General features: G+C 40.4%; 1 protein-coding gene and 2 non-coding genes across 3 annotated transcripts in view; 2 read left to right on the top strand and 1 right to left on the bottom strand.

Moving 5' to 3' along the window:
* The first annotated feature begins 3,290 nt into the window (after positions 1 to 3,290).
* Positions 3,291 to 3,363, top strand: TRNAK-CUU (transfer RNA lysine (anticodon CUU)). The gene has a single exon. It is a non-coding gene; the product is annotated as a tRNA-Lys (tRNA).
* Positions 3,364 to 16,130: 12,767 nt separating this feature from the next.
* The window catches only part of LOC139751777 (uncharacterized), a 19,020-nt gene continuing 12,562 nt past the window's right edge, over positions 16,131 to 22,588 (bottom strand). Inside the window, exon 2 of the mRNA XM_071667315.1 lies at positions 16,131 to 16,136. Within this exon, the coding sequence (XP_071523416.1) occupies positions 16,131 to 16,136 (6 nt within the window). The remainder of the gene's footprint in view (positions 16,137 to 22,588) is intronic.
* TRNAV-UAC (transfer RNA valine (anticodon UAC)) lies at positions 18,586 to 18,657 on the top strand. The gene has a single exon. It is a non-coding gene; the product is annotated as a tRNA-Val (tRNA).

The raw sequence follows: 22,588 nt of genomic DNA, 5'->3' as shown, positions 1-22,588 counted from the left end.
TCACTTATGCCCCTTCAGCTCTTGAACTCGGAGCCAAATCCAACATCCGTGCACTCCAAATAATTCAGAATAAAGCTCTACGTTGGGTTTGTAACATCAAATGGCACGAGTTCATCAGGAACACAGAACTTCATAGGAGAGCACGACTGCCTCCACTAAACATCTATTGGAGGAAATTGTTTGAAGGACAAGTAGAGTGATTTCAAATACATCGATTACTTCAACAATCTCCTGGGAATAGATCATCCAGATAACATGTTCAATATCCATCCTGAACAACATCCAGTGCCCATATATTAAAAACTAAAAACTACTATAGATCTTGCTGCTAAGTCCGTGTAGGGAACGTCTGGGCAAAATCAGTTTCTATCTGGCAGAAATACGATCCATCTCCTCCTATATCCTAAAATAAAATAAAAAAAATTCCCTCGCCCTCCACACATCATCTCTGTTCTAGTTATCCTATTATTCCGATGCAAGCTTGGTTAAGTCCCGGCCCTTTTCCTCTCTAAAATTCACTTCCTCTAACATCTCTCTTGCTCTCCCCCCCCCCCCTCTCCTCTCCCCCCCCCTTCCTTGGAAAGGAGTTTTCTATCATCATTCATAATTGACAGTATTCCCTGCAGAACTGATAAGAGAGGGGTTCCCTTATTTACCCTTTTTCTTTAAGACTTAGCTTAGCTCTTTAGCTTAGTGAAGCACTCCACCATTTCCTCCCTAAATTTTATTCGTGTTTATTTTCTGTTTACTCTTCTCTTTTTGTGTTTACAGACAAGTGGTTGTTGACCGGTATTTCTGGTGTTGCTGGACCACTGGTACATCTCACGAAGGCTGATTGGACACAATTGTGCGACCAATCGAGAGGTGATCGCAGGAGAACTCAACCCAGCTTGGTACGTCCGGCTCGTCCCACTTTGGGACGCTTGTCTGTTTGATCAGCTGCCTCGTATATTTTTTTAGAGAAGATGTAAGGTGTTACAAGTACCTTTTGTGTGGGGCGGTATGCCACCCAAGGATCTGGGGTCTAGCCCCACCGGTATGGACTCCAGTAAGCCAACCACTAGGGGGTAGTGGTGGTGACCGACCCACGATGGACATAAAGTCCAAAAATGCCGAATTTGTGATGATATATGCGACCGGTTCAACGCTTCCCTCAACCCTTCCTCATCAAGAAAGTGATTGACAGCCAGGCTGGTGCTGTTGAGATGGTAAGGAAACTGGCTAGTGGTGACGTTCTTGTTAAAGTTAAGTCATCAAATCAAGTGGCAGACTTACTAAAGCTGAAAAGAATTCATTTTTGCCATGTTGTGGCTTCCATACCGGTGACCATGAACTCATGCAGAGGAGTAATCTTCTGTCCTGACGTCATGGGCATGAGTGCGGACGACATAGTAAATGAACTTGCAGACGAGGAAGTGATCGCTGCTCGACTTATCACAAAACTTATTGACGGCCAGCCACGTACAACCCACCTGATCACTCTAACTTTCGGAGATCCAAATTGCCAAAGGATATTGCCGTAGGTTAGGTTAGGTAGCTGTGAGACCTTACATACCGAACATCTTGCCATGTTTTAAATGCCAAAGGTTTGATCATGGTAAAAAGTCTTGTACTTTTTCATCTCGATGTGGAAAGTGTGCCAGCGTGGAGCATGTTGCTGACCATTGTACAGCCAAGGTGGTACTGTGCGTTAACTGTGGGGGAGGCAACCACACAAGCTCGTACCGAGAATGTCCTCGGTACAAGTTTGAGAAGAAGTCTGGCCAGTTAAGGCAAAGGAGAACATTTCATATGGTGAAGCAAGGAAGAGGGAGACTCACCAGACTCCCAAACACAATGAGTCCTATGCTATGGCATTGAAATGTAAGCTGGTCATGGTCACAATTGCCACGGGAACTGCTGAACCAACCACGACCCATCACTCCCGATGAATTTATAACGAATCAGAGCGACACTGACACTGACTCTGACGATAATACCCACAAAGACTCGTACTCAAGAGCCACCTGCTGCTCTGTTTGCCCCAACAATGTGAGAGGACAAGATGAAGTTACAAAAGAAAATGTGTGGCAGGTGGTCGTTCCTGTGGCTCCAACGAGTAGGTCTTCCTCCATGATGAAGTCTTCCTCGGTGGAATCACTGGACGACAATACCGTGCCCACTATCAGGAGCCGATCCCGTTCCCCTGGGGACTCGCCCAATTTAAGAAAAAAAAGGGTTCACAAAGCTGGCCGGCTAAAGAAGTCTTAAACCAACGCGTTCAATATCATTCAGTGGAATTGTAGAGGTCTTAAGAATAAGCAAGCACAACTGTCACTGTTGCTTGCATTATATAGACCATCCGTTATTTGTTTACAAGAGACCAATCTGAACAGCTCAGTCGAAGATTGTGATGTTTTAGATAATCATCACCCGTATAGAAGATCATGGGGTAGCCATTTATATACACCAAAGCTTACTCCATACAGAAGTGACTTTAAATTCTAATCTGGGCCTAAATCCTCACTAACCAGCCAACCAACCAACCATTATGATACATATTTTACTTGATCAACACATCAGGCCTGGCCCCACCACCTACTAACCTTCTCCAGGCACACTTGCTGCCTCCTGACCATTAGTGTCTTACTCTCACAACATCAGACAGAGAGGAGAGTGTCTCCAGACACACTTGCTGCCTCCTAACCATTAGTGTCTTACTCTCACAACATCAGACAGAGAGGAGAGTGTCTCCAGACACACTTGCTGCCTCCTAACCATTAGTGTCTTACTCTCACAACATCAGACAGAGAGGAGAGTGTCTCCAGACACACTTGCTGCCTCCTAACCATTAGTGTCTTACTCTCACAACATCAGACAGAGAGGAGAGTGTCTCCAGACACACTTGCTGCCTCCTAACCATTAGTGTCTTACTCTCACAACATCAGACAGTGAGGAGAGTGTCTCCAGACACACTTGCTGCCTCCTAACCATTAGTGTCTTACTCTCACAACATCAGACAGAGAGGAGGGTGTCTCCATCCAGACACACTTGCTGCCTCCTAACCATTAGTGTCTTACTCTCACAACATCAGACAGAGAGGATGTTATGCCTCTTATCTAACCTGACACATCAGCCGGGGTCTCAGGACGTTGATAAGGTCATGGTCGGATCCCCTTATGTATCTATCATGTGACCTCAGGTGAGTTATTGAACTTTATTGCTGATAATACAGCGTTGTTAGGGGTTAATGATGGCAGTTATTAACCTCGTTTAAACACACATATTCACACGAAGAAGGTTGTATATAAGCCCGGCTAGCTCAGTCGGTAGAGCACGAGACTCTTAATCTCGGGGTCGTGGGTTCGAGCCCCACGTTGGGCGGTAACAGTTTTCTATGATGTAACGTGAAACAGCCTCTGAACATACCATCCACCGCCCGTCTAGATCAACCAATCTGCTAAGCAAAAGGCAGCTGAAGAGTCATTCAGTACTTAAAGACAAACCAGAAGTCTGTTTGAAAAAGTGAGTGATGATGCACGGGAGACTGAAGGAAATGTGTCACTATTCACTGCTGAACATTGTACATTACGTGTTATTCATCATCTCAGTAAGCTGTACAAAGCAAGATTTGCAAACAGTAAAGGATGCAAGAATATCAGGTTAAAAAGGTGGAAGTGTAGTGCAGTTGTGCGCAATGTGTTTGCCCAGCATTTTAACAGCAACTTGAAAAGTGATATGGGCAGTCAGAAGTTTAGCTTCTTACCTGATGAGAGTAATGACATCACTGTAACGAAACTATTGGGTATTGCTGTCCAGTTCTATTCTGAAAGTAAGAATAAGATCATAATGACTTTCCTGGACCTGGTTGAGCTGACTGACTGTAATGTTAATGGGATATGTGATCCCATCAAGAAGTCTTTTAAAAATAATGGGTTGGAGTTACATAACCTTATTGCAATTAGCACCGACAATGCTTCTGTGATGACAGATGTTAACTGTGGAGTGTATGATACACTCAAGTTAGAAGTTCCTCATCTGATCCTGATCAAGTGTGTGTGTGTCATTCTCTACAGCTAGTTGTCTCATGCTGCAGCAGTGTCTCGCTAGGAACCTGGATTTTATCGTCAGAGAAACCTATAATTGGTTCTCCCACTCTGCCAGTGATGGTCAAGCTCCAATGAAATCTATACAGCTAAGCCAGACTCGATGGCTGTCAATTGAATCAGCAGTTGTCATAATACTGCAGCAGTGGGTTGAACTTATGATTCACATTGAAATGGCAAGAAATGATGAAAGGTGTTATACATCTCAGAACCTCTATGAGATGTTTTGTGCCAAGAAAAACTATGCCTTCCTGATATTCCTGAAGTACATTCTTGGAGAAGCTCAATGTGTTAATGAGAAATTTGAAGCTAAGGTACAGGATCCAAGCAAACTGCTAAGTGAACTTTATTCAACTTATTGATTCCATAAGTTCTAAGGTTCTCATCCCAGGCAGAAATTAGATGAAGGAGATTCAATAGAGAACTACTTAGACCCACGTGCATCCTTGAGGAACGAGTTTGAAAAGGAGATGGCACAATGTACGCTTCCTGATGAAAAGGATATCCGAGGAAGATACATACAGTTTGTAGTGGAGTTGGTGAAACAGCTTCGTCAACGTTTGCCAGACAATGTCCAAGTGTTACAGTCAATGTCATCACTGAGTACAAGTGAATATCTGCAACCCATAAAGCCTGGAATACTGGAATTAGCAAAGATGTTTACTGATAACGAAAATTTCTCACACGCATTGAGTTCCAGTTGAGGAAGCTTCATCATGTATTGTGGAAGCAGAACACTGGCGCCCTAGCACTCTGGACTGAAATAACCTCGTACAAGGATGCAACAGGAGGAAATCGGTAACCTCTCTGAGTTGGCTTTGAATGTGCTGGTATTGTCTCACTCCAACACTGACGTTGAGCGAATCTTTAGTTATATCAACATCGTGAAGTCAAAGCTTCGAAATAGACTGAGTATCAAAAACTTAAATGCAATACTAACAGTCAAGTATGGACTAAGATAAAATGGAAACTGTTGTTATGATTATGAACTGCCTGAGGAAGTACTGAAAAACACTGGGTTATTGAAAAGATACGAGTTATCACAACCACAACCTGGACCCTCACATAGACCACCACAACCCCAGGTCACCGAGGACGAAGAGACTGCGGATTGGTAATTAGCAGATCTGGGATAATAGTGAGTAGTTTAGTGTTAAAACAGTCAGTCGTACCTGTCATTAATCATTTGCCACGTCAAAGAGCAGAAATAATTCGAAGAGCATTTTTTTCGCCGTCATTTTAGCAAGTTTAACGCTTTTTTAGCGCTTTTCGTGAGAGAATCTAGCGCCATATAAAATTTGGGTCAGCAACTTTGGTGCTCAAAAGGTTTCAGTAGCTGGTTGGTGGTCAGTCAGGACGGGTGTTCGCGCTGTTCTGGTTATCCGATGTGTTTTATCTTGATCACGGAGTGGGGGGACAGAGAGAAATGATAACCTAACTTGATGAATATGAGAAGTTTCCTGGGCTCTGGCATCCCCAAAATGGATCGTACTACAATAAAACCGTCAAGTATGGTCGCTGGGTTAGCACTGCACGGGGTATCTGGCAATTATTTCACATGATCGTAAGAAAAATTAAAGAATTAATAAACATCACTTTTCTTTTGTCTTTTTTTTTTTTTTTTTTATACTTTGTCGCTGTCTCCCGCGTTTGCGAGGTAGCGCAAGGAAACAGACGAAAGAAATGGCCCAACCCCCCCCCCATACACATGTACATACACACGTCCACACACGCAAATATACATACCTACACAGCTTTCCATGGTTTACCCCAGACGCTTCACATGCCCCGACTCAATCCACTGACAGCACGTCAACCCCGGTATACCACATCGCTCCAATTCACTCTATTCCTTGCCCTCCTTTCACCCTCCTGCATGTTCAGGCCCCGATCACACAAAATCTTTTTCACTCCATCTTTCCACCTCCAATTTGGTCTCCCTCTTCTCCTCGTTCCCTCCACCTCCGACACATATATCCTCTTGGTCAATCTTTCCTCACTCATTCTCTCCATGTGCCCAAACCATTTCAAAACACCCTCTTCTGCTCTCTCAACCACGCTCTTTTTATTTCCACACATCTCTCTTACCCTTACGTTACTTACTCGATCAAACCACCTCACACCACACATTTTCCTCAAACATCTCATTTCCAGCACATCCATCCTCCTGCGCACAACTCTATCCATAGCCCACGCCTCGCAACCATACAACATTGTTGGAACCACTATTCCTTCAAACATACCCATTTTTGCTTTCCGAGATAATGTTCTCGACTTCCACACATTTTTCAAGGCTCCCAAAATTTTCGCCCCCTCCCCCACCCTATGATCCACTTCCGCTTCCATGGTTCCATCCGCTGACAGATCCACTCCCAGATATCTAAAACACTTCACTTCCTCCAGTTTTTCTCCATTCAAACTCACCTCCCAATTGACTTGACCCTCAACCCTACTGTACCTAATAACCTTGCTCTTATTCACATTTACTCTTAACTTTCTTCTTCCACACACTTTACCAAACTCAGTCACCAGCTTCTGCAGTTTCTCACATGAATCAGCCACCAGCGCTGTATCATCAGCGAACAACAACTGACTCACTTCCCAAGCTCTCTCATCCCCAACAGACTTCATACTTGCCCCTCTTTCCAGGACTCTTGCATTTACCTCCCTAACAACCCCATCCATAAACAAATTAAACAACCATGGAGACATCACACACTCCTGCCGCAAACCTATATTCACTGAGAACCAATCACTTTCCTCTCTTCCTACACGTACACATGCCTTACATCCTCGATAAAAACTTTTCACTGCTTCTAACAACTTGCCTCCCACACCATATATTCTTAATACCTTCCACAGAGCATCTCTATCAACTCTATCATATGCCTTCTCCAGATCCATAAATGCTACATACAAATCCATTTGCTTTTCTAAGTATTTCTCACATACATTCTTCAAAGCAAACACCTGATCCACACATCCTCTACCACTTCTGAAACCGCACTGCTCTTCCCCAATCTGATGCTCTGTACATGCCTTCACCCTCTCAATCAATACCCTCCCATATAATTTACCAGGAATACTCAACAAACTTATACCTCTGTAATTTGAGCACTCACTCTTATCCCCTTTGCCTTTGTACAATGGCACTATGCACGCATTCCGCCAATCCTCAGGCACCTCACCATGAGTCATACATACATTAAATAACCTTACCAACCAGTCAACAATACAGTCACCCCCTTTTTTAATAAATTCCACTGCAATACCATCCAAACCTGCTGCCTTGCCGGCTTTCATCTTCCGCAAAGCTTTTACTACCTCTTCTCTGTTTACCAAATCATTTTCCCTAACCCTCTCACTTTGCACACCACCTCGACCAAAACACCCTATATCTGCCACTCTGTCATCAGACACATTCAACAAACCTTCAAAATACTCATTCCATCTCCTTCTCACATCACCACTACTTGTTATCACCTCCCCATTTACGCCCTTCACTGAAGTTCCCATTTGCTCCCTTGTCTTACGCACCCTATTTACCTCCTTCCAGAACATCTTTTTATTCTCCCTAAAATTTACTGATAGTCTCTCACCCCAACTCTCATTTGCCCTTTTTTTCACCTCTTGCACCTTTCTCTTGACCTCCTGTCTCTTTCTTTTATACTTCTCCCACTCAATTGCATTTTTTCCCTGCAAAAATCGTCCAAATGCCTCTCTCTTCTCTTTCACTAATACTCTTACTTCTTCATCCCACCACTCACTACCCTTTCTAAACAGCCCACCTCCCACTCTTCTCATGCCACAAGCATCTTTTGCGCAATCCATCACTGATTCCCTAAATACATCCCATTCCTCCCCCACTCCCCTTACTTCCATTGTTCTCACATTTTTCCATTCTGTACACAGTCTCTCCTGGTACTTCCCCACACAGGTCTCCTTCCCAAGCTCACTTACTCTCACCACCTTCTTCACCCCAACATTCACTCCTCTTTTCTGAAAACCCATACTAATCTTCACCTTAGCCTCCACAAGATAATGATCAGACATCCCTCCAGTTGCACCTCTCAGCACATTAACATCCAAAAGTCTCTCTTTCGCACGCCTGTCAATTAACACGTAATCCAATAACGCTCTCTGGCCATCTCTCCTACTTACATAAGTATACTTATGTATATCTCGCTTTTTAAACCAGGTATTCCCAATCATCAGTCCTTTTTCAGCACATAAATCTACAAGCTCTCCACCATTTCCATTTACAACACTGAACACCCCATGCATACCAATTATTCCCTCAACTGCCACATTACTCACCTTTGCATTCAAATCACCCATCACTATAACCCGGTCTCGTGCATCAAAACCGCTAACACACTCATTCAGCTGCTCCCAAAACACTTGCCTCTCATGATCTTTCTTCTCATGCCCAGGTGCATATGCACCAATAATCACCCACCTCTCTCCATCAACTTTCAATTTTACCCATATTAATCGAGAATTTATTTTCTTACATTCTATCACATACTCCCACAACTCCTGTTTCAGGAGTATTGCTACTCCTTCCCTTGCTCTTGTCCTCTCACTAACCCCTGACTTCACTCCCCAGACATTTCCAAACCACTCCTCCCCTTTACCCTTGAGCTTCGTTTCACTCAGAGCCAAAACATCCAGGTTTCTTTCCTCAAACATACTACCTATCTCTCCTATGTTGAGTATTCTTTTGTCTTATTTTTCTTAATATTCGACATATTTCATTCATTGATTTCAATCAGATTCGGTAAAAGTTGTGATGATTCAACATTGTGTTTGTAAAACGTCCACTGTGGATCTTCCTCCGTTCCTGAAATACTAAGATAACGACCTTGTGGACGCCGACCACAACACATCAACACCCCAGTCACAACTCCACGTGGTCACGCTGTCCTCAACCAATCACAACCCCAAGTGGTCACGCTGGCCTCAACCAGTCACAACCGCACGTGGTCACGCTGGCCTCAACCAGTCAAAACCCCACGTGGTCACGCTGGCCTCAACCAGTCACAACCCCACGTGGTCACGCTGGCCTCAACCAGTCACAACCCCACGTGGTCTCGCTGGCCTCAACCAGTCACAACCCCACGTGGTCTCGCTGGCCTCAACCAGTCACAACCCCACCTAGTCACGCTGTCCTCAACCAATCACAACCCCAAGTGGTCGCGCTGGCCTCAACCAGTCACAACCCCACGTGGTCACGCTGGCCTCAACCAGTCACAACCCCACGTGGTCACGCTGGCCTCAACCAGTCACAACCCCACGTGGTCACGCTGGCCTCAACCAGTCACAAACCGACGTGGTCACTCTGTGCTCAACCAGTCACAACCCTACGGGGTCACGGTAGCCTCAACCAGTCACAACGCCACGTGGCCACGCTGGCCTCAACCAGTCACAACCCAACTTTGTCACGCTGGCCTCAGTCAATCACAAGCCCCACGTGGTCACGCTGCCCTCAACCAGTCACAAGCCCCACGCGGTCACGCTATCCTCAAACAGTCACAAGCCCACGTGGTCATGCTGCCCACAACCAGTCACAAGCCCAATGTGATCATGCTGCCCACAACCAGTCACAAGCCCCACGTGGTCACGCTGGCCTCAACCAGTCACAAGCCCCACGTGGTCACGGTAGCCTCAACCAGTCACAACGCCACGTGGCCACGCTGGCCTCAACCAGTCACAACCCAACTTTGTCACGCTGGCCTCAGTCAATCACAAGCCCCACGTGGTCACGCTGCCCTCAACCAGTCACAAGCCCCACGCGGTCACGCTATCCTCAAACAGTCACAAGCCCCACGTGGTCATGCTGCCCACAACCAGTCACAAGCCCAATGTGATCATGCTGCCCACAACCAGTCACAAGCCCCACGTGGTCACGCTGGCCTCAACCAGTCACAAGCCCCACGTGGTCACGGTAGCCTCAACCAGTCACAACCCCACTTGGTCACGCTGGCTTCAACCAGTCACAAGCCCCACGTGGTCACGCTGGCCTCAACCAGTCACAAGCCCCACGTGGTCACGCTGGCCTCAACCAGTCACAAGCCCCACGTGGTCACGGTAGCCTCAACCAGTCACAACCCCACTTGGTCACGCTGGCTTCAACCAGTCACAAGCCCCACGTGGTCACGCAAGCCTCAACCAGTCACAAGCCCCACGTTGTCACGTTGGCCTCAATCACTCTGTATCAATTGTCACCTGCCACCAATTATTGTATCAGATGGGCAATGCCTGGAAGACGACAGCGATGTGCTTTCAGAGTATATTTTCACAGAAACTACACAGTAAAAATAATTTTGTAACTATAGCTTTAGAATAATTCGAAAAAGACAAAGTTACATGAAACATAAAAACGGTCTTAGAAAAGGAGAGTTGCAAGTGTAGCAGCAGCAGGTGTTGGTCAAGATGTTATAACGGGCAGGTCATGATGCGGCCCATCATCTACAAGTGGTACACACACCATCCCTAGACCACACTTACACTACACTTGACCCAGCCTTGTGGCACCCGCGCCAGCCAGGTACTCACTGGCAGTCAACATTATATCCTGACAACAAACTTGGACCTACAACTAAACACAACTTATAAATAATAACCCAGCTGGCTAGATTGACAACCATCATGGCGGCCCGCCAGTCATCTGTATATCTCAATCTTTCCTTCATTTATTCTCCAACTTTTTCATGTCATATCCCAACTCCTCTGTTCATCAACATCTTTACGTAATCTCATAGAAAGGGATATTTACACAGTAAGAGTGTATGTGGCACTCAATCTCTCTTGGTATTTCTTCACACAAGTCTCTTTTCCAAGTTCACTTCCTCTCACCACCTCTTCTCCCCGACATTGTTTCCTCTTTTCGAAAACCTCTTCAGATCTTCACTGTCGTCTCCACAAGATGGTGATCAAACATCACACCAGCTGCCCCTTTCAGCATATTTACACCCAAAAGTCTTTCTTTTACACGTCTTTCAATTAACATGTAATACAGTCATGCCCGCTGACCATCTCTCCTACTTACATACGTATATTTGTGTATATCACATTTTACAAACCAGGTATTCCCAATCACCAGTCCTTTACACACACACAACACAAGTTGTTCACCATTTCCATGCACCTCAGTTATACCCTCCACTGCCACATTACTTACCTTTGCATTTAAATCACCATCACTAATACCTGGTCTCTTACATCATAACTGCTGAAACACACACTCGCTTGCTCCCAAAATACTTCCTCTGTTCTTGACTCTAACTCGCTACCTCACTAAGTGCCATTTGACCCGGCCTAATGGGGCAAGACAATGATCATTATCTTCACTACTCTCTGGACACCTCTGGTCCTTGGCCTCAGCCACTACACTCTCCACCTCAATACTATCTCACTAAACGCTTGAAATCAGATAATGTCAAAATCCTAATTCATCGTCAAGATCTTTACTATAACGTTGGATGAACATACTGAGTGTTGGAGATTCGAACCCATGACCTTGATCTTTGAGACTCAGGCTCGGTGATAATGTGTACCACACCTGCCAGTGAATTCCAACACTTAGTCACCTAAATCTTAAGACCACACATGTACATACTAAACTCTAGATAAAAATATGTTCAACGAAAGATATTTCATATATCTGGTTTGAAAACTGATAAGATCAGGAAATAAGATTTAATCATTATCTTTATCGAACGATTATAATGCCCAACAACACACGTTAGGTACACAATATATTTCCTACTAACCTACACGTGAAGTGACAATCCATACCACTTGACAACCAGCGTACTATATCCTTCAGTAGCAGATATCATACTATACTTAATGATAATAATAATCATAATGACTATAATAATGATATTGATAATAGTAACGATGATCATGTTAATAATAATGATAATGATAATGATAATGATACCTAATAATAATGATGATAATGATACCAATAGTAATAATATGGTTGTGAGGCGTGGGCTATAGATAGGGTTGTGTGGAGGAGGGTGAATTTGTTGGAAATGAGATTTTGAGGACAATGTGTGGTGCGAGGTTGTTTGATCGAGTAAGTAATGAAAGGGTAAGAAATATGTGTGGTTATAAAAAGATTGTGATTGAGAGAGCAGAAGAGGGTGTATTGAAATGGTTTGTTCACATGGAGAGAATGAGTGAGGAAAGATTGACAAAGAGGATATATGTGTCAGAGGTGGAGGGAATGAGAAGTGGGAGACCAAATTGGAGGTGGAAGGATGGAGTGAAAATGATTTTGAGTGATCGGGGCCTGAACATGCAGGAGGGTGAAAGGCATGCAACGAATGAAATTAATTGAAATGATGTGGTATACCGGGGTCGACGTGCTGTCAATGGATTGAATCAGGGCATGCGAAGCGTCTGGGATAAACATGGAAAGTTTTGTGGAGCTTGGATGTGGAAAGGGAGCTGTAGTTTTTGTGCATTATACATGACAGCTAGAGACTGAGTGTGAACGAATGTGGCCTTTGTTGTCTTCCTAGCGCTAACTCGCGCGCGTGCGGGGAAAGGGGGTTGTCATTTCATGTGTGGCGGGGTAGCGATGGGAATGAATAAAAGCAGCAAGTATGAATTATATACATGTGTAGATATGTATATGTCTGTGTATGTATATATATGTATACGTGGAAATGTATAGGTATGTATATGTGCGTGTGTGGACGTGTATGTATATATATGTGTATGTGGGTGGGTTGGGCCATTCTTTCGTCTGTTTCCTTGCACTACCTCGATAACGCGGGAGACAGCGAGAAAGTATATTAGATAAATAATAGTAATAATGATTATGATAATAATTATAGTAATAATAATAATAGTAATAATAATAATAGAAATAATAATAATGATAATGATAATAATAATAATAATGATAATAATAATAATAATGATAATGATAACAATGATAATAATGACAATGATTATTTTTTTTTTTTTTTTTTTTCATACTATTCGCTATTTCCCGCGATAGCGAGGTAGCGTTAAGAACAGAGGACTGGGCCTTTGAGGGAATATCCTCACCTGGACCTCTTCTCTGTTCCTTCTTTTGGAAAAAAAAAAAAAAAAAAAAAAAAAAAAAAAAAAAAAAAAAAAACGAGAGGGGAGGATTTCCAGCCCCCCGCTCCCTTCCCTTTTAGTCGCCTTCTACGACACGCAGGGAATACGTGGGAAGTATTCTTTCTCCCCTATCCCCAGGGGATAATAATAATGATCTTTCTTTCATACCATTCACCATTTCCCGCGATAGCGAGGTAGCGTTAAGAACAGAGGACTGGGCCTTTGACGGAATATCCTCACCTGGCCCCCTTCTCTGTTCCTTCTTTTGGAAAAAAAAAAAAAAGAAAACGAGAGGCGAGGATTTCCAGCCCCCCGATCCCTTCCCTTTTAGTCGCCTTCTACGACACGCAGGGAATACGTGGGAAGTATTCTTTCTCCCCTATCCCCATGGATAAATAATAATGATAAATAACACATAATAAATAATAATGATAGTAATGACAATAATAATGATATCTATAATAATAATGATAGTGATAAAAATAATAATAATAATAATAATAATAATAATAATAATAATAATAATAATAATAATAATAATAATATTAATGATAATAATATTAATAATAAAAATAATAATGATAAAAATAATAATAATAATAATAATGATAGTAATAATAATTATGTAACTATAAAAAATAGTACTGAACTAAGATGATAATAATGATAATAGTAATGATGATAATGATAATGATAATGTTAATGATAATAATGATAATGATAGTAATGATGATGATAATGTTAATGATAATAATGATAATGATAATAATGATAATAATAATAATAATAATAATAATAATAATAATAATAATTATTATTATTCCAAAAGAAGGAGCAGAGATGCAAGGCAAGTGAAGATTTTTCCCTCTGAGACTCAGTCATCTGTTCTTGATTCTACCTTGTTAGTGCTGGAAATGGCAAGTATGTTTGAAAAAAAAAAATTATTTATAGTTACTCAAGGATCAATTTCTTTGAAGGAGTCTTGGTGTTACACAAGACTTTTCTAAAGGCTCCTGCAGCCCTAGGCTGCACTTGTTCCAGGAACATAGAAATGTCACCTCCTTTAAAGTGAGAAGTTCTTTGACAACATACTGCCATTGGTACAGCCTCACCAAAGGTAACTTTTCACTCTTGGGGTAATCTTAAGCAGATGTAATCTGATAACACCAACTATGTATACTTATATCTTTTATACATGTTTGCCGTTTCCTGCATGAATGAGGTAGCGTCGGGGACAGATGACTGAGCCTTAGAGGAAAAAAATCCTTTCCTGCTTCCTTGCTCTGTTCCTTATTTTGGAAAGTAATACAGAAGGGGAAGATTTCCAGTCCCCCAGTTCCTCCCCTTTTAGTCACCTTTTATAACATGGAGGGGATATGTGGGCAGTATTCTTTCTCCCCTATCCCCAGGTAAACCATGGGCAGGTCAGTGAGGCCTGGATGTGGATAGGGAGCTGTGATATTGGTGCTTACACATGACAGCTTGAGAATGGATGTGGGAGAATGTGGCCTTTCTTCGTCTGTTTCTGGCGCTACCTTGCTGATGCAAATAGCAGCGATCAAGTGTGAAAGGGAAAGTGAATATATATTCATGCTTTTGGTAGTTTTAAATGTATGTATTTATACATTATGGTGAGGTCCTTATGAGAAAACCTGTCAAATATTTAGTGTTTGATATGGTGATGTCTTGATGCTCTCTGTTTTTATATGTTGTATCTTTAAGTATTCCCTGCGTGTCGTAGAAGGCGACTAAAAGGGAAGGAAGCGGGTGGCTGGAAATCCTCCCCTCTCGTTTTTTTTTTTTTTTTTGTTTTTTTTTCCAAAAGAAGGAACAGAGAAGGGGGCCAGGTGAGGATATTCCTTCAAAGGCCCAGTCCTCTGTTCTCAACGCTACCTCGCTAACGCGGGAAATAGCGAATAGTTTGAAAGAAAGAAAGAATGATAATAATAATAATAATAATGATAATAATAATAATAATGATAATAATGATAATAATAATAATAATAATAACAATAATAATAATAATAATAATAATAATAATAATAATAATAATAATAATAATAATAATAATAATAGTAATAGTGATAATAATGATAATGATAACAGTAACAATAATAATGATAATACTAATGATAATAATAATAATAATAATAATAATAATAATAATAATAATAATAATAATAATAATGATAATAATAATAATGATAATGATAATAATAGTAATAAATAATGATAATGACAATAATGATAGCAATAATAATAATAATAGTAATAATAATAACAATAGTAATAATAATAATAATAATAATAATAATAATAATAATAATAATAATAATAATAAAATTGATAATGGCAACGATATTAATGATAATGATGTAAGTATGATAAATAGTACTGTACTATACTAATAATAATAGTAATAATCATAATGATAATGATAATGATAATGATGATATTAATGATAATGATAATAATAATTATAATGATGATAAAATGGATAATAATGATAATAATAGTAATAATAATGATGTAATTACAATAAATAGCACTGTACCATAAAAATGATAATAATAGTAATAATGATAATGATAATAATAATGATAATGATAATAACAATAATGATTATGATACTAGTAATGATAATAATGTAAGTATATTAAATAGTACTGTACTATAATAATAATGGTAATAGTAATAATAATAATAATAATGATAATGATAATGATAATAATGATAATAATGATAATAAAATTGATTATAATAATAATATTAATAATAATGATGTAATTATGATAAATAGTACTGTACTATAATGATAATAACAATAATGATAATAATAATGATAATAATAATAATAATAGTAATAATAATGATGTAATTATGATAAATGATACTGTACTATAATACTAATGGCGGTAAAACATTCCATACAGTTGCCTATTCCTAATATAACAAGACAATATGGTCTAAATATACCACATACCGGTGATACACTGAGTTAAAAGAATTAAACTCCACGAACCATGATTTTGTCTTGATCTGTCCTTGTAACAGTATTTTGAACCTATACTCATCTTGGTGTATATTGTTTAGTTTTCGTAACCATTACATGAATATAAGTCAACATGTTTTCAGGTAAAAATAAGTTTTTCCAATTGTATGTTTTTCATTTTCCATTGGATGGAAAGATCCCAGGGATTAGTGTATATCTTGTGTCCCAACCAACCTTGCTCTGTTGGTACCTGCTGTCTCTGGGTTAGTCATGTTTTATGGAAAAAAGAAAGATAAATGTTCATCAGGAGCGGGACTCGAACCCACGCCCGGAAGACCAGACAATGATTTGAAAGCAGCGCCTTAAACCACCCGGCCATCCTGCCAGGAGAAAATAAATTTGGAAGTTCTCTCTAACTTACTAAACTGAACATATTCCAAGAGCAAATGTATAGTATATACTTATAAGGTTAAGAGACGGGACAACACGAGTGTATAACTCTCTCCCATAATGCACAAATAGTACACACACACACACACACACACACACACACACACACACACACACAGAGCGGCGCCAGGCTGGAGGCGGGGCATCGTGACGTCACAGGCAAGTCCCTCCCCCCGCCAGATCCAAACATGTGTTGTGTCTGGTGATGGCGGTTCAAGATTTCCCACATTTATATTGATCTTTACATTATCATCCACTCCCAAAGTCACCTGGCATTCTTGTGTTTCAACAACAGACGTGATATATGCAACACCAGGCAAACATTGTACCATTATCTGATAGGTTAATTGGTGCACAATCAAGAACCAGTGAATTTCATCGCCGCCATAAGTAAGTAAGGAAGGTGACTTTAATGATGATAAATACGACCTGGTATGGCTGTGTCTACACACTACCGCCATCTGGTCAACATTGTACATACCAACATTTAAACTGTGACATTCAACCACAAGGTTTAAAGTCGCTCATGAAAACGCGAACTTAAAATCTATCCATTTAAATCTACCATTCATCAATAAACATTTAAACACCGTCATTTGAACGTAAACCTTCCAGCTGCGTTATTTTACCAGAGTCCTTTAAGATACGTCATATAAACACAAAACTTAAATGTACGTTAAGCTTGTGCAAACCATCATTGAATATCAAGCTTTTAAATTAGAATTGTAATGAAATTGCAAACTTTTAACTCTGTCAAATTACAGCTATTGTACAAAATGATTCAATTAATTGACAAATTTTAATGTCAGTTAATTTAACGATACCCTTTGTGGTTCATCTCTGAAACACAAACCTTTAAACTTTGTCTCTAGAACTGAACACAACCATTAAGTTTCATAACTGGAATGGAAATTTGGATAATCTATCAAAATTCGTCATATAACGCGAACTTTTAAATCCTTCCATTCAGTTGGGCCGTTACTTGCCTGGCTGCCATTCATAATATGTCCTTTTATATTGTATGTTGACTACGCTCTCATTCATTCGTCATTTGGATCGTCTCACTGATATTCCATTCATAAACTTCATTCCTGCAGCTTATTTTTGACCGCCATGTTGCTTCCTCAAGGTTTATAATTCTTTGTGTATTTAATAATAGAAGATTCAATGATATTTCTCGTGGTACTGGAATTAGAGTTAATAATGCCATCTCAGTTATTAACTCTAACTCAAGTACCACGAAAAATATAATTGAATCTTCTATTACTGAATACACAAAGAATTATAATCTTAATATTAGTGATGGTCTATACAAATTGGATAACTTTAATGTTGATAAAATGTGTAAACAATTCACCTTCTTGTCCACATAATAAGTTTATGATACGCTTGTTGTCTGTCTTGGACAATCACATGTTTACCATATGGCGTCCTAGCTACGTCTCTACGTTGTATATCAACTGACTGTTATATTTCTCTCTTGTATCTCCCCTGATGATGTGAGTTTTACACGAAAGTGCACTTGGGAGCTTATCGTGTTTATTTTCTCTGTGAACTCATAAGAATATACTTGATCACGTGCAAAATTGCGATCCTTTTCAATATATATATTTTTTTTTTTTCTAATTTTCCAAAAGAAGGAACAGAGAAGGGGGCTAGGTGAGGATATTCCCTCAAAGGCCCAGACCTCTGTTCTTAACGCTACCTCGCCAATGCGGGAAATGGCGAATAGTATGAAAGAAAGAAAAAGATATATATATATATATATATATATATATATATATATATATATATATATATATATATCCTTCAGTATGTTTACTTTCGATATTGAGTAACAAAAGAAGGAGCCAAGCAAGTAAATTTCGTCAAAGACATCTCTCTTTTCTTAACGCTGCCTCGCAAAGATTTTCATTAATTCATATTGAAGAAACAGACGAATTTTCTGTTGTCTGGTTAGCTCAGTGGTAGAGCGTGAGTCTTACACACTCAAGGTCGTGGGTTCGAGACCCACACCAGACATAATTTTTGTCTTTATCTTTTTTCATTTTGTCCGCATCACATGTGTGCAATATTCATTATGTTCGTCCAACGTTATAGTGAAGATCTTCACAATAAATTGTGGTTTTCGACCTTATCTGAAAGGGTCAGGTCCACCAAGACGTCCTTGAAATCTTCCAGAAGCTTCTGGCGATCCTCCTCCAACTGCTGGGCACATCAGAGTTAACATGGGCCGGACATCGGTTGTGGAACGACTTAATCTGCTTCCGGTAGTTAGCAGGGATGATAATGAGGGCTCTGACCTCATACCAGGTCAGCTTGGTTCCAGTATATTGCATAGTTCCAGTCTATTGCTTAGTTCCAGTCTATTGCTTAGTTCCAGTCTATTGCAACGACAATAAAAAAGTAAAACTCATTTCTTCGTGGAAAATTGAGAGGAAAACACGACAGCAACATGGAGATTTACCCTGTGGTTATTTTGCCGGCTAGTCGGCAACGGTCGGTCAAACACTATTTTGCCGTAGTAATCTCAGTACTTAATATAATACTATGTCACAAAATATGTTCTTGGGGGCGTAGCCCAGTGGTAGAGCACTCGCTTGGCATGCGAGAGGACCCGGGTTCAAACCCCGGCGCTTACATTTTTGTTATTTGGGAAATTCACTGTTTTCATTGAATATATAAATATATATATATATATATATATATATATATATATATATATATATATATATATATATATATATTTATGTGCTGAAAAAGGACTGATGATTGGGAATACCTGGTTTAAAAAGCGAGATATACATAAGTATACTTATGTAAGTAGGAGAGATGGCCAGAGAGCGTTATTGGATTACGTGTTAATTGACAGGCGCGCGAAAGAGAGACTTTTGGATGTTAATGTGCTGAGAGGTGCAACTGGAGGAATGTCTGATCATTATCTTGTGGAGGCTAAGGTGAAGATTTGTATGGGTTTTCAGAAAAGAAGAGTGAATGTTGGGGTGAAGAGGGTGGTGAGAGTAAGTGAGCTTGGGAAGGAGACTTGTGTGAGGAAGTACCAGGAGAGACTGAGTGCAGAATGGAAAAAGGTGAGAACAATGGAAGTAAGGGGAGTGGGGGAGGAATGGGATGTATTTAGGGAATCAGTGATGGATTGTGCAAAAGATGCTTGTGGCATGAGAAGAGTGGGAGGTGGGTTGATTAGAAAGGGTAGTGAGTGGTGGGATGAAGTAAGAGTATTAGTGAAAGAGAAGAGAGAGGCATTTGGACGATTTTTGCAGGGAAAAAATGAAATTGAGTGGGAGATGTATAAAAGAAAGAGACAGGAGGTCAAGAGAAAGGTGCAAGAGGTGAAAAAAAGGGCAAATGAGAGTTGGGGTGAGAGAGTATCATTAAATTTTAGGGAGAATAAAAAGATGTTCTGGATGGAGGTAAATAAAGTGCGTAAGACAAGGGAGCAAATGGGAACTTCAGTGAAGGGCGCAAATGGGGAGGTGATAACAAGTAGTGGTGATGTGAGAAGGAGATGGAGTGAGTATTTTGAAGGTTTGTTGAATGTGTTTGATGATAGAGTGGCAGATATAGGGTGTTTTGGTCGAGGTGGTGTGCAAAGTGAGAGGGTTAGGGAAAATGATTTGGTAAAGAGAGAAGAGGTAGTAAAAGCTTTGCGGAAGATGAAAGCCGGCAAGGCAGCAGGTTTGGATGGTATTGCAGTGGAATTTATTAAAAAAGGGGGTGACTGTATTGTTGACTGGTTGGTAAGGTTATTTAATGTATGTATGTATGACTCATGGTGAGGTGCCTGAGGATTGGCGGAATGCGTGCATAGTGCCATTGTACAAAGGCAAAGGGGATAAGAGTGAGTGCTCAAATTACAGAGGTATAAGTTTGTTGAGTATTCCTGGTAAATTATATGGGAGGGTATTGATTGAGAGGGTGAAGGCATGTACAGAGCATCAGATTGGGGAAGAGCAGTGTGGTTTCAGAAGTGGTAGAGGATGTGTGGATCAGGTGTTTGCTTTGAAGAATGTATGTGAGAAATACTTAGAAAAGCAAATGGATTTGTATGTAGCATTTATGGATCTGGAGAAGGCATATGACAGAGTTGATAGAGATACTCTGTGGAAGGTATTAAGAATATATGGTGAGGGAGGAAAGTTGTTAGAAGCAGTGAAAAGTTTTTATCGAGGATGTAAGGCATGTGTACGTGTAGGAAGAGAGGAAAGTGATTGGTTCTCAGTGAATGTAGGTTTGCGGCAGGGGTGTGTGATGTCTCCATGGTTGTTTAATTTGTTTATGGATGGGGTTGTTAGGGAGGTAAATGCAAGAGTTTTGGAAAGAGGGGCAAGTATGAAGTGTGTTGGGGATGAGAGAGCTTGGGAAGTGAGTCAGTTGTTGTTCGCTGATGATACAGCGCTGGTGATTGATTCATGTGAGAAACTGCAGAAGCTGGTGACTGAGTTTGGTAAAGTGTGTGGAAGAAGAAAGTTAAGAGTAAATGTGAATAAGAGCAAGGTTATTAGGTACAGTAGGGTTGAGGGTCAAGTCAATTGGGAGGTGAGTTTGAATGGAGAAAAACTGGAGGAAGTGAAGTGTTTTAGATAGTCAAGTCAATTGGTAGGTGAGTTTGAATGGAGAAAAACTGGAGGAAGTGAAGTGTTTTAGATATCTGGGAGTGGATCTGGCAGCGGATGGAACCATGGAAGCGGAAGTGGATCATAGGGTGGGGGAGGGGGCGAAAATTCTGGGAGCCTTGAAGAATGTGTGGAAGTCGAGAACATTATCTCGGAAAGCAAAAATGGGTATGTTTGAAGGAATAGTGGTTCCAACAATGATGTATGGTTGCGAGGCGTGGGCTGTGGATAGAGTTGTGCGCAGGAGGATGGATGTGCTGGAAATGAGATGTTTGAGGACAATGTGTGGTGTGAGGTGGTTTGATCGAGTGAGTAACGTAAGGGTAAGAGAGATGTGTGGAAATAAAAAGAGCGTGGTTGAGAGAGTAGAAGAGGGTGTTTTGAAGTGGTTTGGGCACATGGACAGAATGAGTGAGGAAAGATTGACCAAGAGGATATATGTGTCGGAGGTGGAGGGAACGAGGAGAAGAGGGAGACCAAATTGGAGGTGGAAAGATGGAGTGAAAAAGATTTTGTGTGATCGGGGCCTGAACATGCAGGAGGGTGAAAGGAGGGCAAGGAATAGAGTGAATTGGAGTGATGTGGTATACCGGGGTTGACGTGCTGTCAGTGGATTGAATCAAGGCATGTGAAGCGTCTGGGGTAAACCATGGAAAGCTGTGTAGGTATGTATATTTGCGTGTGTGGACGTATGTATATACATGTGTATGGGGGTGGGTTGCGCCATTTCTTTCGTCTGTTTCCTTGAGCTACCTCGCAAACGCGGGAGACAGCGACAAAGTATAATAAAATAAATAAAAATATATATATATATATATATAATATATATATATATATATATATATATATATATTTTTTTTTTTTTTTTCATACTATTCGCTATATCCCGCGATAGCGAGGTAGCGTTAAGAACAGAGGACTGGGCCTTTGAGGGAATATCCTCACCTGGCCCTCTTCTCTGTTCCTTCTTTATATATATATATATATATATATATATATATATATATATATATATATATATATATTATACATATGTATGTATGTTCACCAAATGACGTCCTAGCTTCGTCTCTTCCATGTATATCAACTGACTGTTATATTCCTCCCTTGTGTCTCCCCTGATGATGTGATTATTACACGAAAGTGCACTTGGGAACTTTTCATGTTTCATTTTCCCCATGGACTCGTAGGAATATATATATATATATATATATATATATATATATATATATATATATATATATATATATATATATATATATATATATATATATATATATATATTGGAAAGGATCACAATTTTGAGCGTGATCAAGATA

Source organism: Panulirus ornatus, chromosome 12, assembly GCF_036320965.1.
Source record: "Panulirus ornatus isolate Po-2019 chromosome 12, ASM3632096v1, whole genome shotgun sequence".
NCBI classification, from domain to species: Eukaryota; Metazoa; Arthropoda; class Malacostraca; order Decapoda; family Palinuridae; genus Panulirus; species Panulirus ornatus.
This window is presented reverse-complemented; position numbering and strand designations above follow the sequence as displayed.